This window comes from Antennarius striatus, chromosome 18 (genome assembly GCF_040054535.1).
Source record: "Antennarius striatus isolate MH-2024 chromosome 18, ASM4005453v1, whole genome shotgun sequence".
In the NCBI taxonomy this organism is placed as follows: Eukaryota; Metazoa; Chordata; class Actinopteri; order Lophiiformes; family Antennariidae; genus Antennarius; species Antennarius striatus.
This window is the reverse complement of record NC_090793.1, coordinates 13,304,167-13,325,637: the sequence shown is the minus strand read 5'-3', so window position 1 is coordinate 13,325,637 and position 21,471 is coordinate 13,304,167. Positions and strand designations below refer to the sequence as shown.

The 21,471-nt window shown below is 41.9% G+C and overlaps 2 protein-coding genes across 2 annotated transcripts in view; one reads left to right on the top strand and one right to left on the bottom strand.

Annotated features, from left to right (window-relative positions):
• phlpp1 (PH domain and leucine rich repeat protein phosphatase 1) overlaps positions 1–11,561 on the top strand; it is a 49,834-nt gene extending 38,273 nt beyond the window's left edge. The window contains exons 5-17 of the mRNA XM_068340730.1: positions 1,040–1,186; positions 2,706–2,933; positions 3,969–4,171; positions 4,617–4,677; positions 5,155–5,250; positions 5,811–5,966; positions 6,290–6,490; positions 7,297–7,459; positions 7,567–7,697; positions 7,867–7,980; positions 8,359–8,553; positions 8,653–8,881; positions 8,964–11,561. Coding sequence (XP_068196831.1) covers positions 1,040–1,186; positions 2,706–2,933; positions 3,969–4,171; positions 4,617–4,677; positions 5,155–5,250; positions 5,811–5,966; positions 6,290–6,490; positions 7,297–7,459; positions 7,567–7,697; positions 7,867–7,980; positions 8,359–8,553; positions 8,653–8,881; positions 8,964–10,271 — 3,232 coding nt within the window. The 3' untranslated portion in view covers positions 10,272–11,561. The remainder of the gene's footprint in view (positions 1–1,039; positions 1,187–2,705; positions 2,934–3,968; positions 4,172–4,616; positions 4,678–5,154; positions 5,251–5,810; positions 5,967–6,289; positions 6,491–7,296; positions 7,460–7,566; positions 7,698–7,866; positions 7,981–8,358; positions 8,554–8,652; positions 8,882–8,963) is intronic.
• A 238-nt stretch (positions 11,562–11,799) lies between these two features.
• On the bottom strand, positions 11,800–20,484 carry mep1bb (meprin A subunit beta b). The gene is made up of 16 exons (XM_068341041.1): positions 20,419–20,484; positions 19,639–19,753; positions 18,811–18,818; positions 18,702–18,720; positions 18,570–18,620; positions 18,435–18,478; positions 18,254–18,332; positions 16,327–16,444; positions 16,057–16,235; positions 15,318–15,536; positions 14,600–14,752; positions 14,209–14,424; positions 13,643–14,110; positions 13,347–13,526; positions 12,904–13,069; positions 11,800–12,068 (listed from the first exon to the last, which is right to left on the bottom strand). The coding sequence occupies exons 1-16, from the start codon at positions 20,482–20,484 to the stop codon at positions 11,855–11,857; spliced, it is 2,295 nt and encodes a 764-aa protein (XP_068197142.1). The 3' UTR covers positions 11,800–11,854.
• Between the last annotated feature and the right edge of the window lie 987 nt (positions 20,485–21,471).

Genomic DNA, 21,471 nt, shown 5'->3' with positions numbered 1-21,471 from the left:
ATAAAAAAAGTTATTATTATACTACATATTATTATACTACATCTAATATTAATACTGATGTTTAAATGGATTTATGTTGATGGGAGTGGAGTCGCTGGCTAGCAAACCAAACCAAAAGGTTCCGTGGATCTAATTTTGGGGATAATTTTCAGTCTTCCTTTCAGTTGAAACAACATCCCATGTGTTGTAAATGAACACCATTAATCCAGCATGACAAGGAGAGTAGTGAAAAGGAAGTACTCAAATGGCATGATGGGACGTCATGATACAGACGGCAGACACTCAGAGGAGTGAGTGTGAGCATTACTCAGCAGATTGCAGAGCAGTGGATAGAAATTTTCATGGACACAGACACACACACACACACACACACACACTGCCTGCAGGCGTCACCCTCAGATGGAATTACCTAATCAATAGCCCTGACATCTCATTTGGCATTTTCTCCATCACTGTGATATACTGTACGCATGTGTGTGTAACCTTTGTGTGTGTATAGGGAGGGAAATCAAGTTTTGCCAGTTTAAGCAGCTCCAGCCTGCGGTGTTAACCTGGCAAACTGCCAAACCTCCGGCTTGGCATAGGTGTTCTCTCTGTGGCAGTGATAGGTGATAAGAAGTTGTATGGTTGTTCCTGTATATATGCGGAGGGATAAATGAAGACAGTCCCCAGAGTCATTTTACCTGCTGAACCTTGTCTAATCCTCCACATCCCATAGGGTCGACCAACTGAAGGTCACTTCTCTGCCATAGGACACCTCTCCAAATACTGCAGGTCACCCATGTTTGAATGAACAACACAGACGTCGATGCTGCACTTGTTTGCTCAACAATGAAACGTGACCCTTAAGCCCTGCTAAAAAAGCTTTGGCTTTGTTTGTTTGTCACTTAAACTAAGAACAATACTCGTGGATGTGTTAATCAGTATATTCATGAATATCTTCTAAATCTACATTTTCCAATCACTTGTTCACACTCCTCTTTTTCTCTTCTACCTCCCCTTTTTTGTTGCTATTAATACTTTAATCTTATTTTTCTAGATTTTCTCGTCTGCGGAGCCTCAACCTGTCCAACAATCACCTCAGTCAGTTCCCCCGTGCCATCTGTGACATCCCCATGCTGACGGAGGTCAACCTCAGCTGTAACTACCTGACCTCTGTCCCCTGCTCTGTAGGAGCCATGACTAAGTGAGTACCAGCAGGGATTTATTGAGGATACAAACCTGCTTTTATCTGTGATTAGAAAATCTGTGCTGAGGTAACGGAGACCTAATATACATCTAAAGTTCAAACATAATGCCGTCCTGTTCTAAACACACTTTAGTTGTTCTTTGTTCTTCATTGACCCTGTTTTGGATGTTTACTTTACCTTTACCAACTCTTGCCTTGTGATTTTTGTAATCATCTGACTCTTTAACTTATTGCACCATCCTAACTGTTAATTTGAAGCCCCTGTTTGCTTACACCAATGCCACCTCGGGGCTGGGAAACCACTGAACTTTTTCACAAGGCTACCACATTTTTGATTGATTCAGTGTCAAAAGTTTACCGAGTCAAATGTGGAAGTTACCTAGCAACATGGACATAGTGAAACTTAGCTAGTTTCAGCATGTGAGCTGAAACATATAGTGTGTAGACTGTATTTAGGGTTTCCTTACAGTTGTTTTTCTGAATATGTGCAAGCAGGTTCAGGTTGCTCAGCTGTTTGAAACATCAACTTATTTTCTCACTTTCATTGATTGTTCTGCATCGTATTGCGTCAGTCTGCTGTGGAGAATCAAAATTTGTCCACACACTCTTGCTTTTCTCTACGAGCTTCATCGTGTATATTAGAACTCTATTGTCTGTACTACTTTTCTCCTTTAATGAACCATTAAATTACTTAATAAAGTGAATTAGAGTTTCTAGCCCCATAGATTTTTCATTTCTGAGCCAATGATTTCAAATACAAGGAACAAATTTGATCCGTATGCTTTCCTTTATTAGTTTGTTTTCCTTAAAGAAGAGTTAGCAAAATATGGAAATGTGTATAATTTAAAGAAAATAAGGATGTCCTATTTGATAATTCATGCATTGACCTTCTGTCTATACATTCCTGAAGTGTCCAGGAGGGCTTTTGTGCTGCTTCTGCCATCTGCTGGACGATAGTTTTAAGAATTAAAAAAAAATAAATTATTAACTGTATTGAGCCCAGAGGGGAAATTAAGACTCCATTCTACACACAGGTTAGTAGTTTACATCCATCTATATAATCTGTACAGGCCCGTAACACACACACACACACACACACACACACACACACACACACACACACACACACACACACACACACACACACAGGGGCCTGTGGGCATGCAGGTGAGGGAGAGGTAGAGTGGCAGGCAGCTCCTTCGTGATGTACCTCCAATGAGCAACTTGTAAAGGGGACGACGCCTTGCTCAAGGGTCCCTCGACAGTGCTCCGGAGGTGAGCTGACACCTCCACCTGTCAGCTCACACTCTGGGTGTTTTCCGCCAATCTTAGAACATTCGACGACCTACTCTACCGCTGAGACACCGCCGCCGCCAAAGCCACTGTATTATTAATGGTGAAGCGGAAGTTAGAACAGTGTTGTTTTTCTCTGTTGTATGCTGCGTACTGAATTTGTGCAAATTAAGAAAAATCCTTATTTTAAGTTCAGCCGTCTAATGCCATGTTCTACTCTCAGTTTGCAGACATTCCTGTTGGATGGTAATAGTCTAGACGAGCTTCCTAGTGAACTGGGTTCCCTCCAAAGGCTAAGTTACGTAGGCCTTTCCTTCAACCAGTTCAAGCATGTCCCGCAGGTGCTGGAGCAGCTGGCCTCGATGGAGAAGCTGTGTATGGCTGGGAACAGCCTAGAAACACTCACGCTGCAGAATTTTAGACTCCTACGTGTCAAACACATCGATCTAAGGTATCACATAATCAAAGATTATTCTAAAGGTTCTTTAGAAATTTAGTTTTTTAATTTTTATCAAACACAAGTATCACTGTGTCACCGTATAATATTATATCCTCAGTCATGCTTGTCCAAAGAAAAATAAGTGACGCGTGTCAAACCCACTAATGCTGGAAACAAAAACAAAGACTAACACTGAACACAAGCCGACACCACGGACTCAGGAAATCATTTGCCTGTCAAGGCTCCATCAGTTGTCCTCCCACTGTTTATTAAGTGACTGGAGGGACTTGAACTGTTTCAGTTAATGTTTCACTCAGAAATAGAACACGTCATTTTAATACATTTTCTGGCATTCTCACCTGTTTTGGCTAAAGTCACTACATCTCAGTGCTGCTGTTTCTCTTCATTTGTATCTGAAAAAATGTTTCACAGTTTGGCCAGTTCAGTAAGAATTGTTTAAAATGTATCATTTCATTGTCAAAACTGTTGCTGATTATTTTTTTGTCCAACAATAACTTAGTAATAAATTTTGAACACAAGATGATTTGAGGTTAGAATATGAAGCGAGGCATTAAGAAGTTCATTGATAAGGTTACGTTTGGGATAAATTAAATAAAAAAAACAGTCAATCAGTAGTTGTCACCCAAGTTGGGTCAATGGGAAATTATACTGTTTCAAATAGAAGCGAACAGCACCTCAGACATTTAGGAAATGTTTAATCCTGAAATGAAGTGTAAACAAAATATATAAACATTGAATTCTCCTCTCCAAATTCTGAAATGTTATTTTTCTTTTACTTGTTGTTCACATATACAAAGTTCATAGTGCATAATGACAGACCAATGATAATACTCAAAATGGGCTCTCAGTTTTTTTTATTCCAAAAACAATCCAGTCGATGTGGTGAACAATAGAAAATGCTGAGTATTCCCTGGGTACCATCCGTCACCTGCGGCATTGGTTGCTGCTTTTCAAGAAAAGCCACGGCTTGTGTCATTCCACCTGATCCAGTCAGGTGAACCTTTGTCTCCCCCTTCTCCCTGTCAGGCTGAATAAAATCTCCAGCATGGTGCCAGATGAGCCTGACCTGCTGAGGCACGTGACCCAGCTGGACGTGAGGGATAACCAGCTGACGGAGCTGGATGCCTCTGTCTTCCCCAAGCTGGAAGTGCTTCATTGCGAGAGGAACAGCATCATTAGCCTCAAGGTCAAGGGATGCCTGCTCAAAGGCATCCACGCCTCCAACAACGGTGGGTTTTGGCAAATAGGTCTTCATGTTATTTGTGAGGGTAATCATGTGTGGATGAAAAAAAGACCTTCACCAATTGGTGGTGCAGTATTTATCTCTGTCGCCTCACAAAGATTATTCCAAGATGTGTTCTGTGCGACATTTTGTATGTTCTCTCTGTGTCTGCGTGGCTTCTCCCCGGTTTCCTCCCACCTCCAAAAACATATAGCTTAGGTGAATTGGTCAGTTCCAAATTGTCCGTAGTTGTGAGTGTGTACGTGAGTTGTTGTTTGTCTTTTGTGTGGTTCTGCGTTACACTGTCAATGTATCCAGAACATATCCCTGCCTCATGGCCGCAAGTCTACTGGGATAGACTCCAGCAACCCCCGTGACCCGCTTAAGTGGAAAAAGCAGTAAGGAAAACAGATCATGCACACAGTTCAATGTATTTGGATTTCTCTCTTCAGTGTTACGACAACTGGATGCCAGCCCCGTGCCCTCCAGTCTCACTTACATGGACATCTCGAGGTGAGAAATAGCCACAAGACATACAAAATACCTCTAGCTTTAAATATTACGGTACAACCACAGAAATGATTTAAAAGAGAAGTGTTTGTTTGTTTAAAAGTTTTCAAGCATTACAGTCTGAGGATCTGAATGACTCATAATGGCCGAACGTTATGCAGAGTTAAATCCAGATCATAGATTATTGTGTCACAGTTTGGTAACAGGGAGGGGTAGCAGTGGTACAGCCACCAATATGTAACTGAAATTCAAAATCATTCAAATTGATTTCAGGTATCTACCAGAGTGAAACATTGTATTGACGTGAAAAGTGGATCTGAAATTGTGTAAACTCATATTTTCTTGAGCATCAAAGTTGCTACCTCTAAATTTCTCAATTAGGGCTGCTAGGAATTTTTGGATATCTTACTTCATGTTCATGTCTTGCTTTACAAAGTGCATGTCATTGATCATCATCATCACCTCCCTCTCTTTCTGCAGGAACCATATGGAGTCTTTGCCAGAGTGGCTATGTGAAGCTAAGAAACTGGAAGTCCTGGATGTGAGCCACAACCTAATCACTGAGCTCCCAGCGCGGTGAGTCTGTCCCTCTCCGTGAATGTTTCTGAAAGCCTGTAAATCTACAGAGCGGTGCTGCATTATCCTCCTGGGCCTTTTTCTCGGCAGTCATCGATCCCCAGTAGAGCTTCATAAATCACTCAGATAGCCTGTAACCTCCACAGCCTCGTCCGTTCTCCTCCCCTTTATGTAGCCTCTTAGAAGGTCAGCTCAGAGACACGCACACATATCTGCTCCGTTAACCTTCCTGTCTCTGCTCCTCTTTCCATTTCTCTCCCCTCTCTTCCTGTTCGTCCTTCAATGTCTGAAGGTTTCCTTTCTTTTTTACGCAGAAAGTGTCACAATTTCCATCTACAGGCTTCACTAGAGGTGCTGCTGTTTGCTCATCCTTACTCCCATTCTCCTAAAGTTCCTGACTGTTAAGCATACTACCATCTAATTCAAAAGCCTGTTGTGTGGGAGACTCATCTTGTCACTGGCTCTTTGTGTAGCAGTTTTTTTGTCAGTACTGTATATCTATATCCTGCTCTCTATGTCCTAGTGCTGACCCGACGCCCTGTATGGTCTTTGTGCCGCAGGTTGTTCTGCAGCAACAGTCTAAGAAAGCTGAGTGCAGGATATAACCAGCTGCAAAAGCTGCCTGAAAGAATGGAGCGCCCTCTACTGGAGGTTTTGGATATACAGCACAATCAACTGGTGGAGCTGCCCTGCAACCTATTCCTCAAATCTGTCAGGTAGCATTCTTCACCGAGAGGAAGCGATTTGTCTTAGATAAAGTGTCTGACATCTGACCAGAAGATTAAATTTGCCTATGAAAATGAAGAACAGAGATGATGAATAGGATTCAAACTGAGGACAAGATGCCCAAGGGCAAGGATGACAGGCGATAAAAGCAAGCAACCTGCACAAGGATGTGAGCAGGAGAGATTTTTGATGGTGTCAAAGAGACAGGAAAACACTTCTGTAGTTTGTAATTAAAGTGACGCATGACTGTTTTTCATGTCACCGTGTAAAGGAGAGCAGTATTGCATCTGTACATTCCTTTTTTTGCTTTCAGCTTACGATGCGTAAACGCATCAGCCAATAAACTGGAGCACCTTCCACCATCCAGCCTATCAGAGGAAAGCCACAGCATCCTGCAGGAACTCTACCTGACCAATAACCGGCTGACAGATAAATGCGTTCCCATGTTAACTGGCCATACGCACCTTCGTGTTCTGCACATGGCCTACAACCATTTGCAGACATTTCCTGCCAGGTAAACCTTACATTTTATTCTTTTTACTCACTAACCTGTAGTTAACACTACGTCTAACCGATCCTGGATGTTTGAGGCTGATGGTATGATGGTAGTATCAGTCTATCCATTTTCGTTCACTTATTTGGGGTCCAAACTCTCCACCAACACTGTACAGCTCCTAGGATGGGATCCTGAGGTGTTTCCTGACTATCTAAGATGCATAATCCCTGCAGGAGGTTCTAGGTTTTCCCCAGGGACTCGTCCTCACTTTATGTCTAAGGCTCAGCTCAGCCAGCCTACAGAGAAAACTCATTCTTTCGGTCACTATCCACAGCTCATAAATCCCTCCAACCTTCCATAAGTGAAGGTTGGAGGGAAGGTTGGCTGGTAAATCAAGTCCTTTGTGTCATCCCAGCTTCCTCTTTAGCCCTGCAGTCTAATTCAACACCATTATATTGCATTCAGTTTTTAGATTTAAAATACAATGGTGTTTCCATTGCCTCAAACAAACCGTATCTTTGGCATTAATGTCCGAGTGATGCATTGTGCAAGTCATATATTGCTCATTACTTATGATGTGAAAGGTCTGAAAATAGCTCATTTAGCTCATTTTTTAAGACTCTGAGTCAATCGATTTCATATTTATTTTTTAACATTCAGTTTATGAGGCTATGAAAGCAGTAATTAATAGTTTATCTGCTCATTGGATGTTCCACAGCCTTATGATGCTGCTGATTTTCTTTGATTAATGAATAACGTTTTGTTGATTTATTAATAATGATTTTGCATATTTCCCTTATCAAACCTTCCTCGTCACTCTTTAGTAAAATGGCCAAGTTGGAGGAACTAGAAGAGGTGGACCTCAGTGGAAACATGCTGAAGACTGTGCCCACCACTATCATGAATTGCCGGCGAATGCACACGCTCATCGCCCACTCCAATTCCATCGAAGTCTTCCCTGAGGTCATGCAGCTGATGGAGATGAAAGTGAGATAGTAGTAACAGCAACCGCATCTTTGTATACAACATTATGCAAGAGCTTCCAAACTGATGTGGATGTTTCTGAGTATTCTAATTATTGCTTCTGTTGTCAGTGCGTAGATCTAAGCTGTAATGAGCTGAGTGAGATCACCCTGCCAGAAAATCTTCCTCCCAAGCTTCAGGAGCTGGACCTCACTGGAAACCCCCGTCTCAACCTGGACCACAAGACCCTTGAGCAGCTCAAGTAAGTCATTGTTTCTCTACAGATCTTTTCTGCTGTAGCCACAGCACAGATCAGACAGTGTGACTGTAACTTATGATAGAAACCACCCTCTGGTACAGCCGTGCCTCTTTTTTCCCTGTACTTGTTATTTTGTTTCAGTTACGTCTGACCATGTTTTGTTGTTTTCCAGTAATATCCGCTGCTTCCGTATTGATCTGCTTCCAACCTTTACATCAAATGAGACATCTGGTGGGCCTGCTGTGTGGAGCCATGGTTACACAGAGGCCTCGGGCGTCAAAAACAAGTGAGCTCAAATCAGTCAACAATGAAAAAGCAGTCTGTAGCCCCACTAATCCAAACCTCTTGAGAATGTTTTGAAACTTGATGGCGTAAATAAAGGAACTATTGGAGCAGTACTTATAGAAAATATAACTAAATCATGTACAGTCATACATCAGTTATCTATTAATGAGCCAATTTCCATTTCTGCACTTTAATATGGCAGTTAATGGAGAGATTATGTCTTTTGACACATTCTTTGCACATTTCTGTACACATTATTGGTGTTAAACCAATCATATAAGGCATTGTATGTTATTGTATGGAGTAGTTAGATGGGTACTTGAACAACCCATCGTTTCTTTATTGATGATGTCATCGCCTTCATCTGTTTTCTTTTCAGACTGTGTGTCGCGGCTCTGTCTGTGAACAGTTTCTGCGGGGGTCGCGAGGCACTGTACGGTGTGTTTGATGGCGACAGGAATGTGGAAGTGCCCTACCTTTTACAGTGTACAATGAATGATGTGTTGGCTGAAGAACTACACAAGACCAAGAGTGAGGAAGACTACATGACCAACACCTTCCTCGTCATGCAAAGGTACACTCTTTTGCTTCGTCGTCCATATTGTAATGTAGTTTTTTAGGATGCAGCTGAAGCTATCATCTTTATGGTTAATTCATTCCCAATCTATTACAGGAAACTGGGAACTGCTGGGCAAAAACTGGGCGGCTCGGCAGCTCTGTGCCACATTCGTCATGATCCCACTGACCCGGGTGGTTGCTTCACGCTCACAGCTGCTAACGTGGGCAAGTGCCAGGCTATCCTATGCCGTGATGGAAAGCCGTTGTCACTATCGCTCCTGCATAACATTGGACTTGAGGAGGAATACCTCCGAATCAGGCAGCACAGGGCTATCATCACTGAGGTACAGAGCTCTGAAAATGAAAGTGAAATGGAATTATGTAAATGTAATTTTACACTGGATTTATGTTTGTAATTTTCCCCAGGATAACAAGGTGAACGGTGTGACCGATTCCACGCGAATCATGGGCTACTCCTTCCTGTACCCGTCTGTCATCCCCTGCCCTTATGTACACACAGTCACTCTCACAACCCAGGATGAGTTTTTTATCGTGGGTAGCCGGGGCCTTTGGGATGTCGTGTCTCCCACAGAAGCTGTGGAGGCTGTTAGAAACGTCCCCGACGGCCTGGCTGCTGCTAAGAAGCTGTGCACGCTGGCTCAGGGCTACGGCTGCACGGATAGCCTCAGCGCTGTCGTGGTCCAGCTCAGTGTGAGTGAAGACTGCTGCTCCTGCTGCTGCTCTGAGCCTCCACAGCCTCCCCCAAGTCCTGGCTTGGTGTCCTACCACCAATCATCCTCTGCCATTAAAGAACGGCCCTCAGACGGCTCCCTCCCTGTGGTGCCCTCCTCCTGCAGTGAAATCAGCAGCGAGATCAGCACCAGCGAGATGAGCAGCGAGGTGGGCTCCACAGCGTCGTCCGACGAGCCACCGCAGAGCTCCCTGGTGCTGCTGCACGAGCAGTCCCACCACCCTCATCTCCACCTGCACCATCAGGCCCATTTGCTGTCGCTACAGCATCAACAGGCCCACGCAGCCACCCAACCCTGCCAATACCTGTTCCCAGGTTCAGAGCCGCCTTCCACCCGCAGCTGCTGTGCTCTCCATCCTGCCTGTTTGGCAAGCTCCTTCCAGCGGCAGCTTTCTAGCGCCACTTTTTCCAGCGCCCTGTCTGACAACGGGCTTGACAGCGAGGATGAAGAGCCCATCGCTGGTGTTTTCTCCAATGGGAGCCGTGTAGAAGTAGAAGCGGATGTCCACTGCCTCAAAGCTGAAGCTTCACCCTCAACATCGCTACCCCCATCCTCCAGACAGGAGCGCACACTGCTGACACTCCCCCCACCTCCGCCGCCACCATGCACCCCAGAACCCCTGGAGGAAGGGGTTGACGCGAACCTCGCTGAGGCTGAGAACATGCTTGAAAAGGACGAGCTGTGGCAGGGATCTAGAGCCGGATGTTGGGATGGAGGAAAGTTGGCAGCAAAAAGGAGGGTCAACGGGTCGGTAGCATGTCAGGAAAAAAGTCACAACCTCATCGAGGTGGCAGCTGATGCTCCCTCTAAGAAGTCCGGAGGTTACTTCACAGCTCCAGCCCAGCCCGACCCCGATGACCAGTTCATAATCCCACCTGAGTTGGAAGAGGAGGTGAAGGAAATCATGAAGCAGCATCAGCAGAGACAGCAGAAGCCTCCTGGAAGCGACCAGCCCACGGACTACTACGACACCCCTCTTTGAGCAGCAGCACCTTCCTACAGCCTCATTTCCCTCACAACTACAGCATGCACAGAAGCCTGCCATTCATCTCTTCCACATATGGACACAAACAAATAAGTTTCCACCAGAGGCTGTAAAACACACATGAAAAAGTTCAGTCATACAGCTTTCCATCCTCTGAACACCATGCACTGACTGCTCCACCCAATGATCACCCAAACATCTCCTGGAACAAAACAAGCAAATGAGCCCTTTAATGGCATTCAACCCACGTTGAGCTGTGGTTGTGTGTTTCTCACAGACTGTGGAATATTATTTTTACGTTAGACAACCGAGTATGTAACCAACACTAGACTCTTTGCAATAGCGTTAGCTTGCCACAAGTCTCATCAATGTGAATAACAGTTCAATGGGTTGTGCGTCGATTTTGTAAAATCTTACCATATCTTTTAATGATAAAGCCGTGAAGTTGATGAAAGAACTTTTTAAAAACAGAGACACATTATCTTTTTATTATCAGTGAACTATTTCAAATGGTACACCAATAATACCACACTTAACTGTTGTAGGGCACTTAAAAAGCTATATTTCTTAAGTAAATCATGGCTCTCGGCCTGTAAAATGGCATAGAATTGTTTTGTAGGGTTTTTTAATACTAACTCCTAGGAGTTGCATACTCTTTATGGTGACTCAGTCACTTTTACTAATCTTCTCTGAGAGAAATTGTGATTTTTTTTCCAATTATTGTAAATAAGAGAAATGTTCTATACTGAGGCTTTTTAAAGGAACTATGTACCTGCATGTCGGTGAGGGTTTTTAATGTTTGATTCACCAAGAGTTTACTGTAACGGAGGTGTCACCCCCGCCCTTTTACCTTAGAACCTACAAATACACACAAATGCAAAAGTATATATTAATTTGCAGGTCAGAAAACCTACTATTCTGTGCAATATATCTACACAGAGTTGCTATTGATTTGCTCCACTTTGTTTGATTGTGATGTCGCGTTGTCATCACTGTATCTAATGAACACTAAGAGACAGATCTTTGCATGCACAAACACACATACACACACACACACACACACACACACACACACACACACACACACACACACACACACACACACACACACACACACACACTATTAGTCCCACCTCCCTCCTACAGTAACTGTTACCACCGGCATGACTGTGTCAAGTTCAGTAATACAGTTCTTCAGTATATCCACACAAAAAAGAGACAACACAAATGTGATGTTCCTGTCTTTGGTATAATAAATTTTAAATTTGTGAATATAAGTATTGTTGCCTGAGATCATTACTAAATTAATATACTTTTGATATTAAAAATGATCCATTAGAATTAAAGTATACTGGTTGCGTTACTGTTTTTTTTTACATTAAATGACCAGAAGGGGGCAGTCGAACATAAGTGGTTTGCTTTTTGTGATTTACCCATACAGGATTTTCTTGTGAAATATATTTCAAAGGTAATTCCAAAAATATTACGATTGTCAAAAAGATTCAACTGAAAACATTGCTTTATTTTACATCTGTTTATTTCTCGCTGTCAATGAACATGCAGATTCTCTCCTATGGTTCCTAAGCTGTACCCACGTTGGCCATAACAACACTGTCGTCGGTTTTGCTTTTCGTATACTTCTTCTTCACGCAAATGACACTGACTGCTGTGATCACCAACATTGCTCCCAGTACAGACAGTGAAGTGGCCAGTGCAAGGTTAGTTTTGTCCTGGATGGAGCCCTTGTACTGACAGCTGCTCCCATAGTACCACCAGTCATTACCCACCACACACCTGGAGAGCAAAGAGAATGAAGATCAGAGGAAGAAGATCATACAGCATGAGTACAGGGCGATGGGAAGTTTATGAATATAGGCAAAATATTAGAACATTCAATATAATGGAAAAAGATGACTGGAAAATTGTTCAGTACTGATACAGGAGCTTTTCCGAATCAAACATTTGCTAAATTCACCATCAAAAATCTACTTTCTAACATTTAAAGTCAAATAGCTCTGAAAAGTGGTTCAGAATGCTGGGTCCAACAAAAGCAAGATTAACGCAGCAAAATGTTGTCCTGCACATAGTAAAGCACAACTGCAACGTGGCATTTTTACACGTGTCATATTTTATGTAGCGTTTGAACAAACTGAGTTAAAGACCTTTGGACAGGGCCAGGCTGGCTGTTTCCACCTGTCATGCTAAACTAGCACTTTAAAACCCTATCATTAATCCGATCCATCCAACTATCCATTCATTTTCTTCAGCAGCATATCTATTTTGCGTGTTACGGGCTACAGGCAAGAGATGTGGTACACCCCAGACAAGATGCCAGCTGGGCCATATAAAAAAGACAACATTTCACACACACACCTACAGATGATTTGGTGAGCCCAATTCACTTAAGCTGCGTGTTTTTGGAGGTGTGAGGAAGCTGGAGAACCTAGCAAGAACCCAGGCAAACACAGGGAGAGCATACAAACTCCACACCGAGGCTGTGAGGCAACAGCACCACCACTGTGCCATCCATTTATTAACATCATATATACTGTATATATCAATTATGATCAATTGATAGATAATCTGTCTTATTACCTCTTACTGTGCAAAACCAATGAAAAGCACTCACCTGCAAGCGGCCTTTCCTTCATCCTCTATGCAGATCCCATCATGCTCACATTGCACATTGAAGCAGACATCGGGGGCAGTAGTTGTGCCATTATTTGTTGTGGTGGTCGGGGGGGTTGATGGGGTTGGGGGAGGCAGAGGCTGACTTTCCGTCAAATGAGACACATCTGAACAGGGACAACAAATGAGAGACTGGTAAATTGGATTACCTTGGAGTGTGTGGTTTGACAAGTATGAACATGATTCAACCTGCATCACTGGTATGCAGGATTGTACTGTATAAATATACTACTTGAATGGGAGAGAGATGAGCGTGTAAGATGCAACTGTAATTAATAAGTATGACACGAAGGATGCGGCTTTATACCGACATGACAAACAAACATTCAATTTTTTATGTCCTTGAATGCCAAGTGTTTATATTTTTCAGTCTGTTGCTTTTACCCTCCATGGTGAGAAGAAAGATTGCATCTCCACCCTTTATAAAATCCCTGCTCCTCGCTCTGAGGTGGGTGAGGTACACAGCGGTGCCGGCTCCGGGCCCTCGGAAATACTTGGACCCATCTGCATCCGTCACCTCAACGCCGACCTTGCGAGGGTCGTCCCAGAAAAACAGTTCAGAGCCTGTTCAAAAGGATTATTGAATGAGACTATTATTACATTAAAAAAGTTATGTTGATGATTTATTCATACATAAGAATAAGAAATGTGAATGTTTTTGTGACGGAAAGCTGCTGCACCTGGTGCCTTCATATTGGGGTCAGTGGTGATGCTGCGCTGGTTGGACATGCGCTTCTGGATATGTGCGTGCTGGTCCATCAGCATCATGGTAATCTGTTTCCAGGGGCATGGCCATTTTTGTCCAGTATCCCCTTCACGGGCCACAAGATGAGCGTAGGCTGACAGCTGACCGACGTGGTCGTCCTTACCGCTGGGGTACAGCTGCATTTGGAAGGTGTATCCCTCCTTGGAGGTGAATGGGGGGCTGAAGATGGACGTGTTTCTTGGGGTGTTTTCCATGACATGACTGAAGTTTTTTACACGCCATACAAACTCTGGGCAGGTGGTCTCAGAAAGGTTGATATCATCTAGAGACAATCCCCCTGTCGAAGGCCCAGAACCTCCCGCGGTGGCTTGAAAGACAACCCGGAATTTTTTTTTCACGTCTAAACTCACATGATGGATTTGCCAAAGGTCCTGAGGGGGCCCTGGTAGAGAGGATGTAAACATTCACACGTCAAAGTACCCATATTCACCAGGCAATAATGTAATATATTTAGCATTATTAGGATGTAGCAACAGTCACCATCAATGGTCTTTATAAAGCGATATGTTCCATTGGGATTAGTTTTGTCATATTCTCGGACAAGGATGTCCAGCCTGTCTGTGGGGGCGCCACTGTTGTAGTAGAAGAACTGCAGACACTGGAATCCTCTCTTGGGATATAGAAGCCTGCTCTCCAGCGCAGCCATGGTCCCAACGGCTGTTGCACCAGTTTTGAAATGCATGAAATATCCCGAGCCTAAAGGAGATAAAGGTAAAGGAAGAATAAATCTGGATTAAAGGGAGATTATGACAGCAGATCACTCACATTTTAACGACTCAAGTTTACTTTACAGACATTGGTCATATGCATACATAAATGTGCAGTCTTGTATTAGCACCATGTGTAATGTATATTCCTGTGTTATTCTCACCAGTGCATTTTCCCATATTGGAGTGGTCTGTGTCGGGCCCTCCAGTAGCGTTGGAAGCCTGTAACCACTCGGCTGTATGACCTTGTCCCTGAATCATGCCACAGATGTTTGCACGCTCAAAGTCACATGAGTCCAAGAAGGTGGAACCTTGAGCTAGAAGACGATTCGGAAACATACGCACACACACACACAAAAACAGAACTTCGAACTGCTATAAATCAATAATTATGATATATTGATAACATTGGTGTAAATCAGAAGATTTACCACCTTGTGACACCGCCACATTAATAAAGTATATGGTGTAGGAACAATTACGGTTATATGAATGCATATCAGATGAATGCAAAGTTTGCAAGAAATGTATGAATTGATGGTATATATTTTGGTAACCATCGGTCGCGTCTCTGAGTGTGGACGTCGTTGGGTCGTTTTTTATGAATTAATTTTGTTTGAATGTTCAAACAAAAATAATTGTTTGAACAATTAATTTTGTTAATTCTTTGTTTGATATTATTTCCGACGCATCCTTATTTAAGAATTTTGCCCTCATCCCACAAAGTAACCCCTTGTGCGTATTAACAACGTGACGTCCAAGGTTGAGGCGTTATTATCTGGTTAATAGATTATATCATCACCAATAAACATTGATGTGGAGTGAGTTGACACCACGTCCTGGACCTAGTAAAACCAACACGTGTTGCTTGTTGATCCTTACTGCAATTATAGAGACGGTGCAACTTGAGAAGGTCGCTGTCGCTAAACTCCATTCGCTGACCAATGACGTCGCTGAAAGCGGGGATCTTGGTGACAATGGTGGGCTCAGTGCCATTACGGAAGGCGTTTTTGCTGTAGTGCATCATGGAACCGTAGTCGTAGGGGACTCCCAGAGAGCTGGAGGTGGTGTCATTGTAGGTGTTAAAGTTGTGCTCTCTACCTGTGGTTCAGACAAATAAGGCTGCTAAAGTCATAAACACAATGTTTAAGTCTGTTCTCTCAAACTCTCAGGTTGTTATCAGAGACGTTTGCTAGTGTCACTCATAAAACATTGATTATCTTTCTCTTTATAACCTTTGCAAAAGTTGACTCACAGATCAATGTACCTGTTAATCATAGCTGTCAAATAGATTTACTGACAATTACAGTGCAAAGTCTGATATGTCTTGATGTTACATTAATGTCTTTTTTTGTTCTTGATAAGACATTAGTGCCAGAAAAAAGGTGCTGATCGCACCAACAATAAATCAACTGCTGCATGACAGGCTTTTCTTCGGTATTGTATCACAAACTCCTAGAATTTAAATGCATAAAACGACATGGTGTAATCTTTCATCATGCAAACAGAAATCATGCAGTGAACTTGTAATGGAGGGAGAAATTATATATGGAAGCATCCGTGGACAGCATTTAAATTCACTTCAAATTCATGTGATAAGAAGCTTTAAGAAGCTGAGTACCCTCTGAGATGCGGTCCCACATTATTCTGACGTAATCATCACGGTCTGCCCTGGACTGCTCATGCCAGAAACCCAGAGCGTGGAGGAACTCATGCTCAATGGTGGCAATACGGTCACAGTTTCTGCCTATACTCAGTCGCTGCTTCCCTACATGCCGGTTTCCCACAGATGAGAAACAGCTTTTAGGAAGAAAAAAAATTGTTCAAAGGTAAATAATTCATGTTTGTTTCTAAGCACACATTGAAAGTATAAAAGTACTTTATACCTTACCCACTCCCTTTAAAGATGGAAATGTAGTTTGCCTCTCCGGTCCATGGTTTGAAGTCGATGCAGCTCTTGAGCCTGTACTGCTCAAAGGCCTTCAGGATGACACCTTTAGCATTGATCTCTGCAGAGAAGACAATAAATACAACTTGATTTCCAAATTCCCTTTTCCAGACTCATGCACCATGAAGTCATAGAGGTTCATGATTACTGTACTTTAATAAGCTTTGTCTGGATCAATTGGCTTTAAATGGATGAACATCAAACATGCATTGAAGTCCCAGAGATGTGTTGCACATTTTCTACTGCCATTCTGAAAAACTCTTGAGGTGGATTGTTGTCACTGATAATTATAGGTAGAGACTGATCATTATAACTCTTCACAATCTCTCTGTTATGTCAAATTTACATTCTAGATGTGGCATTTTGCAGATCATGTAGAAAAAAAACGTAATACGTTCATGCTTGACTTTAAACATTTAGTTGTGTTGTGTGCGGTTGGGTGAGGCAGGGCTTCCATGTTTTGTAATTTCAGTTAATATTAAATATTGAAAATAAAATATAGAGTGAGGTGAAATTTGTTAAGATGAGATAATACATACACAGAGTGATTACTTTTCTATATTCAGGGTTTTTGGGTTTTTCTGTCTGTTAAAGCGCTTTGAAATATCTGTTGCCATGATTAAGCGCTATTTAAATAAAACTTGATTGATTGATTGAGTATTAAACAGCTACAAGAATATCAGCACGTTTCAGCTGGTTCGACTTCTGTGCTAACAAGTCTAATTATTGTTTACTTTGTTTTTATCTTTCAAACTCGAGATGGGGAGGTGGTAAACCTTCCCCTTAATTGCTCCATTCGACCTTGCATATTCAATGAAAGTACAAAAAATACACAAATTACCATAAAGGATTGTTATACCAGATGTACCTAACATTACATGCTAGGTGTAAAAGTACTGCTTTAAACAACTGGCTGAACGCAGATACATTTTCTTTAGATAAAAATCATATACACAAAATGAAGCGTCTGCCGGATATCTTTATTGTTTTACAATTTCCACGGTCTTTGCATATTTATTACCCCATTGCACTTACCTGTTTATATTGTACATATCTGTACTGTACATATCTTTGCACTCTGCATTTCCTTTATGTGCACCGATCCTGTCTTTTGCACGAATACTGCTTCATGTCCCTTCAATTGCCCCATAGGGACAATTAAAGTGTTTTGAATTGAATTGAATTGAATTGAACTGGATTGAATAGAAGTAGGAAATGACACAAAGTATCAGCCCAAATAAATCATGACGAACCCAACTATTAGTTCTGCAAGTAAAAAAAATGTCCCAAACAAGGTTTTTGTATCAGAAATTCACTGTTTTTCAAAAAACTTACACAGATACATGGAGTTTTAATAGAAGCACTTCTAATCTTTCTTGCAATTGAACCTTTTTGTACATTAAAATACACAATAGCAAATAATAGCCATCGTCCAAGACGTAAACTTCGATTATGTCACAAAAGTAAAGCAATTCATTATAAAGTATGACTCTTATCACTACCTATTTATTATTACGCTAATATTAATATAACATTATTATATTATATTATATTATATTATATTATATTATATTATATTATATTATATTATATTATATTATATTATATTATATTATACTACATTAATATAATTGTATTATATTACTGTATATTATACTAACAATATTAATATTACTGATGATTAAGAAGTCATTTATAATAACAGTTGGTCAGGTTGACTTTTATAATGGCTTTATTATCATGTTTGCAATTAGAAAACACTTTATAGTTTTTTCAAATGGTCGTGTATTTTATCTGTAATTAGAGAATTAAATTACTATGTTTACCAAAACATGCAGGGACGGATACGGTATGCAGAAGGTGCTCTTACCTAAGTCATCTTCCATGTAGTACGGGATTGTCTTTGGCCACCTGTACTTATCTCCAATGATGGAATTTCGAGTTTGCTTCTAAGGCAAAAAGTAAAAAAAGAAAGGTAGAAGCGACACAAGTCAACAATTAAATTCCACACAGCTCATGTTTGCTAGAGCAATTAAAAACAGCTAACATACCTCATCCAGCACAATGTCTCCCTCTAAAAGGTTCAGCCCTGCCTCTATGGTGGCCCCAGAAAACAAGGAAAAGTGCTTGAAAGTGAGCGTTGGAGTAATGATTTGGGAAAAAAATGTATCTGTTTTTTTGCATACCTTCATTGATGTCAAAAATATCAAGGTCCTGTCCACCATCCACATCATAGTCTGAATTTGGAATGTAACATTCAAAGTATGAAAAGAATGCTACTATAACATATATCCAAAAAAAAAAAAAAAATCACTTACCTAATATTTTTGCTGTCGACTAAAAAAAAGGAGAGATAGAATGTAATTCTGATTTATTGTTTCTGACATTATTGTAATAAATGTTTAACTGACAACAGAAGTTTCTCACCAAGCAAACTGTAGTAACACAAAAGAAGCATATAAAAAGAAGTGCATTTGTAGGTTTTCCTTCTGCCATGATCTTAATGATCCCTTTACAGGTGACACACTGAGTTCAAACAGACACTCAATAGAAATCAGTAGAGTAGAGAATAAAACAGACCATGTGATTACTAGTTGGTAATTGACAGAGCTGCAAAGGGTCTGAGTTAAACAGCAACTTAATACTACCCTGCCCTTATTTGGAAACACCATTTTACACATGTAACCCAGCCAGGAGGCAGCACGTCTCCAGTTATGTAGTTTTTATATCTACCAGAGTCAAGAACGTTGAAGGCTCTGAAGAATCAGCCAGGTAGATTTCACATTTTTTAAAATTTCTATTAATGTAGAAAACTTTATATCGTGACATCATGTGGATTTCTGTTTTCCCTCGGGGACTCTCATAGGTAGCTAAGACATAACTACATCTTCTTCTTCCTCAGCTTTCGGCTTCCCCCTTCAGGGGTCTCCACAGTGAATCAGTTTCCTCCATCTAACCCTGTCTTCTGCATCCTCTTCTCTCACACCAACTACCTTCATGTCCTCTTTCACTATATCCATAAACCTCCTCTTTGGTCTTCCTCTAGGCCTCCTGCCTGGCAGTTCAAAACTCAGCATCCTTCTACCAATATAATCACTATCTCTCCTCTGGACATGTCCAAACCATCTCAGTCTGGCCTCTCTGACTTTATCTCCAAAAATCTCTAACATGTGCTGTCCCTCTGATGTACTCATTCCTGATCCTATCCAACCTGGTCACTCCTAAAGAGAACCTCAGCATCTTCATCTCTGCTACCTCCAGCTCTGTCTCCTGTCTTTTCCTCAGTGACACTGTCTCTAGACCAGTGGTTCTTAACCTTGTTGGGGGTACCGAACACTGCCGGTTTCATATGCTCACTCACCGAACCCTTCTTTAGTAAAAAAAAGAAAAAGAAAAAATTAAATTTAAGACATAAGTATATGATTTACTGGTGTATTTAATGAAGTGTTCATTAATGTCACCTTTTTCAAAGAAGAAAACCAAGACAGTACATGAACTCACATGAAATGACCTACCTGCAAATCAGTATGACTTCTGCTGTTGTTACTGAGAGACCAGTTCAGATATGCGTTGCTCCACCTTGGCAAGTGTTACTGTCATTTTCACAGCAAAGTCTGTTTCTTTTGTTTTCCATGCAGCTTAAGGAAGTGTTCCTTTATTTTTGCCAGTGCGAGACTAGAGTTGCTCAACTTGACATGGCAAACCATGCAGAACGCTGACTCCCATCACGTTCCATCATACAGTACATGTAAATTCACATACTCGTCCGAGCACTGTCTTTTTTGCTCAACATAGTTTTTCTCCATGTCACCTTAGGGGCTCCGTAGATGACGTACCGTCATGAAGGCATAAATCGACTACTGAGTGCGCAAAATCCCCTGTAGCACAGGTAGGCTAATCGATGTAGCGTCACGTGATCACCTGCAGCCAGTGATGGCTAAGGGGGGGGTGTCATCACAAATTGACCGTGGTGTCAAACGTACACAGTGATTCGTGTATGTTCGGCAAAAACATTGATCCCCAATTCAGTCCCACCTCCACCTTGAACTCCTCTGTCACACCTACAGCACACCTCACCACTGTCTTACAGTCCTCATACATGTCCTGCACCGCTCTAACATACTTCTCTGCCACTCCAGACTTCCTCATACAATACCACAGTTCCTCTCTGGGCACCCTGTCATAAGCTTTTTCCAGACCTACAAAAACACAATGCAGCTCCCTCTGGCCTTCTCTGTACTTCTCTATCAACATCCTCAAAGCAAATACTGCATCTGTAGTACTCTTTTTTGGCATGAAACCTTTCTGCTGCTCATAAATGCTCACTTCTGCCCTTAGTCTAGCTTTAACTACTCTTTCCCATAACTTCATTGTATGGCTCATCAGCTTTATTCCTCTAGTTGCCACAATTCTGCACATCTCCCTTGTTCTTAAAAATGGGCAGCAGCACACTTCTCCTCCATTCCTCAGGCATCTTCTCACTATCTAAGATCCTGTTGAACAACCCAGTCAGAAACTCTACTGCCACCTCTCCTAGACACTTCCAAACCTCCATAGGTATATCATCAGGACCGACTGCCTTTCCACTCTTCATCCTCTTCAATGCCCTCCTCACTTCATCCTGACTGATCTTTCTTACTTCCTGGTTCACAACAGCCACCTCTTCCAGTTGTTGTTCTCTCATTTTCCAGGTTCATCAACTCTTCAAAGTACTCTTTCCATCTTCCCATCACACTACTGGCACCTGTCAATAGACTTCCATCCCTATCCTTAATCACCCTAACCTGCTGCACGTCCTTCCCATTTCTGTCTCTCTGTCTTGCCAACCTGTATAGATCAGTCTCTCCCTTACTGTTCAACCTAACACACAAGTCATCATAAGCCCCTTGTTTGGCATTTGCTACCTCCACCTTCACCTTACGCTGCATCTCCCTGTACTCCTGTCTACTCTCCTGAGTCCTCTCAGTGTCCCACTTCTTTTTAGCTAACCGCTTTCTCTGTATGCACTCCTGTACCTCCTCATTCCACCACAAAGTCTCCTTATATGTTTAATTACCCTTTATGTGTTGATTAAAAGGATACCAGTTT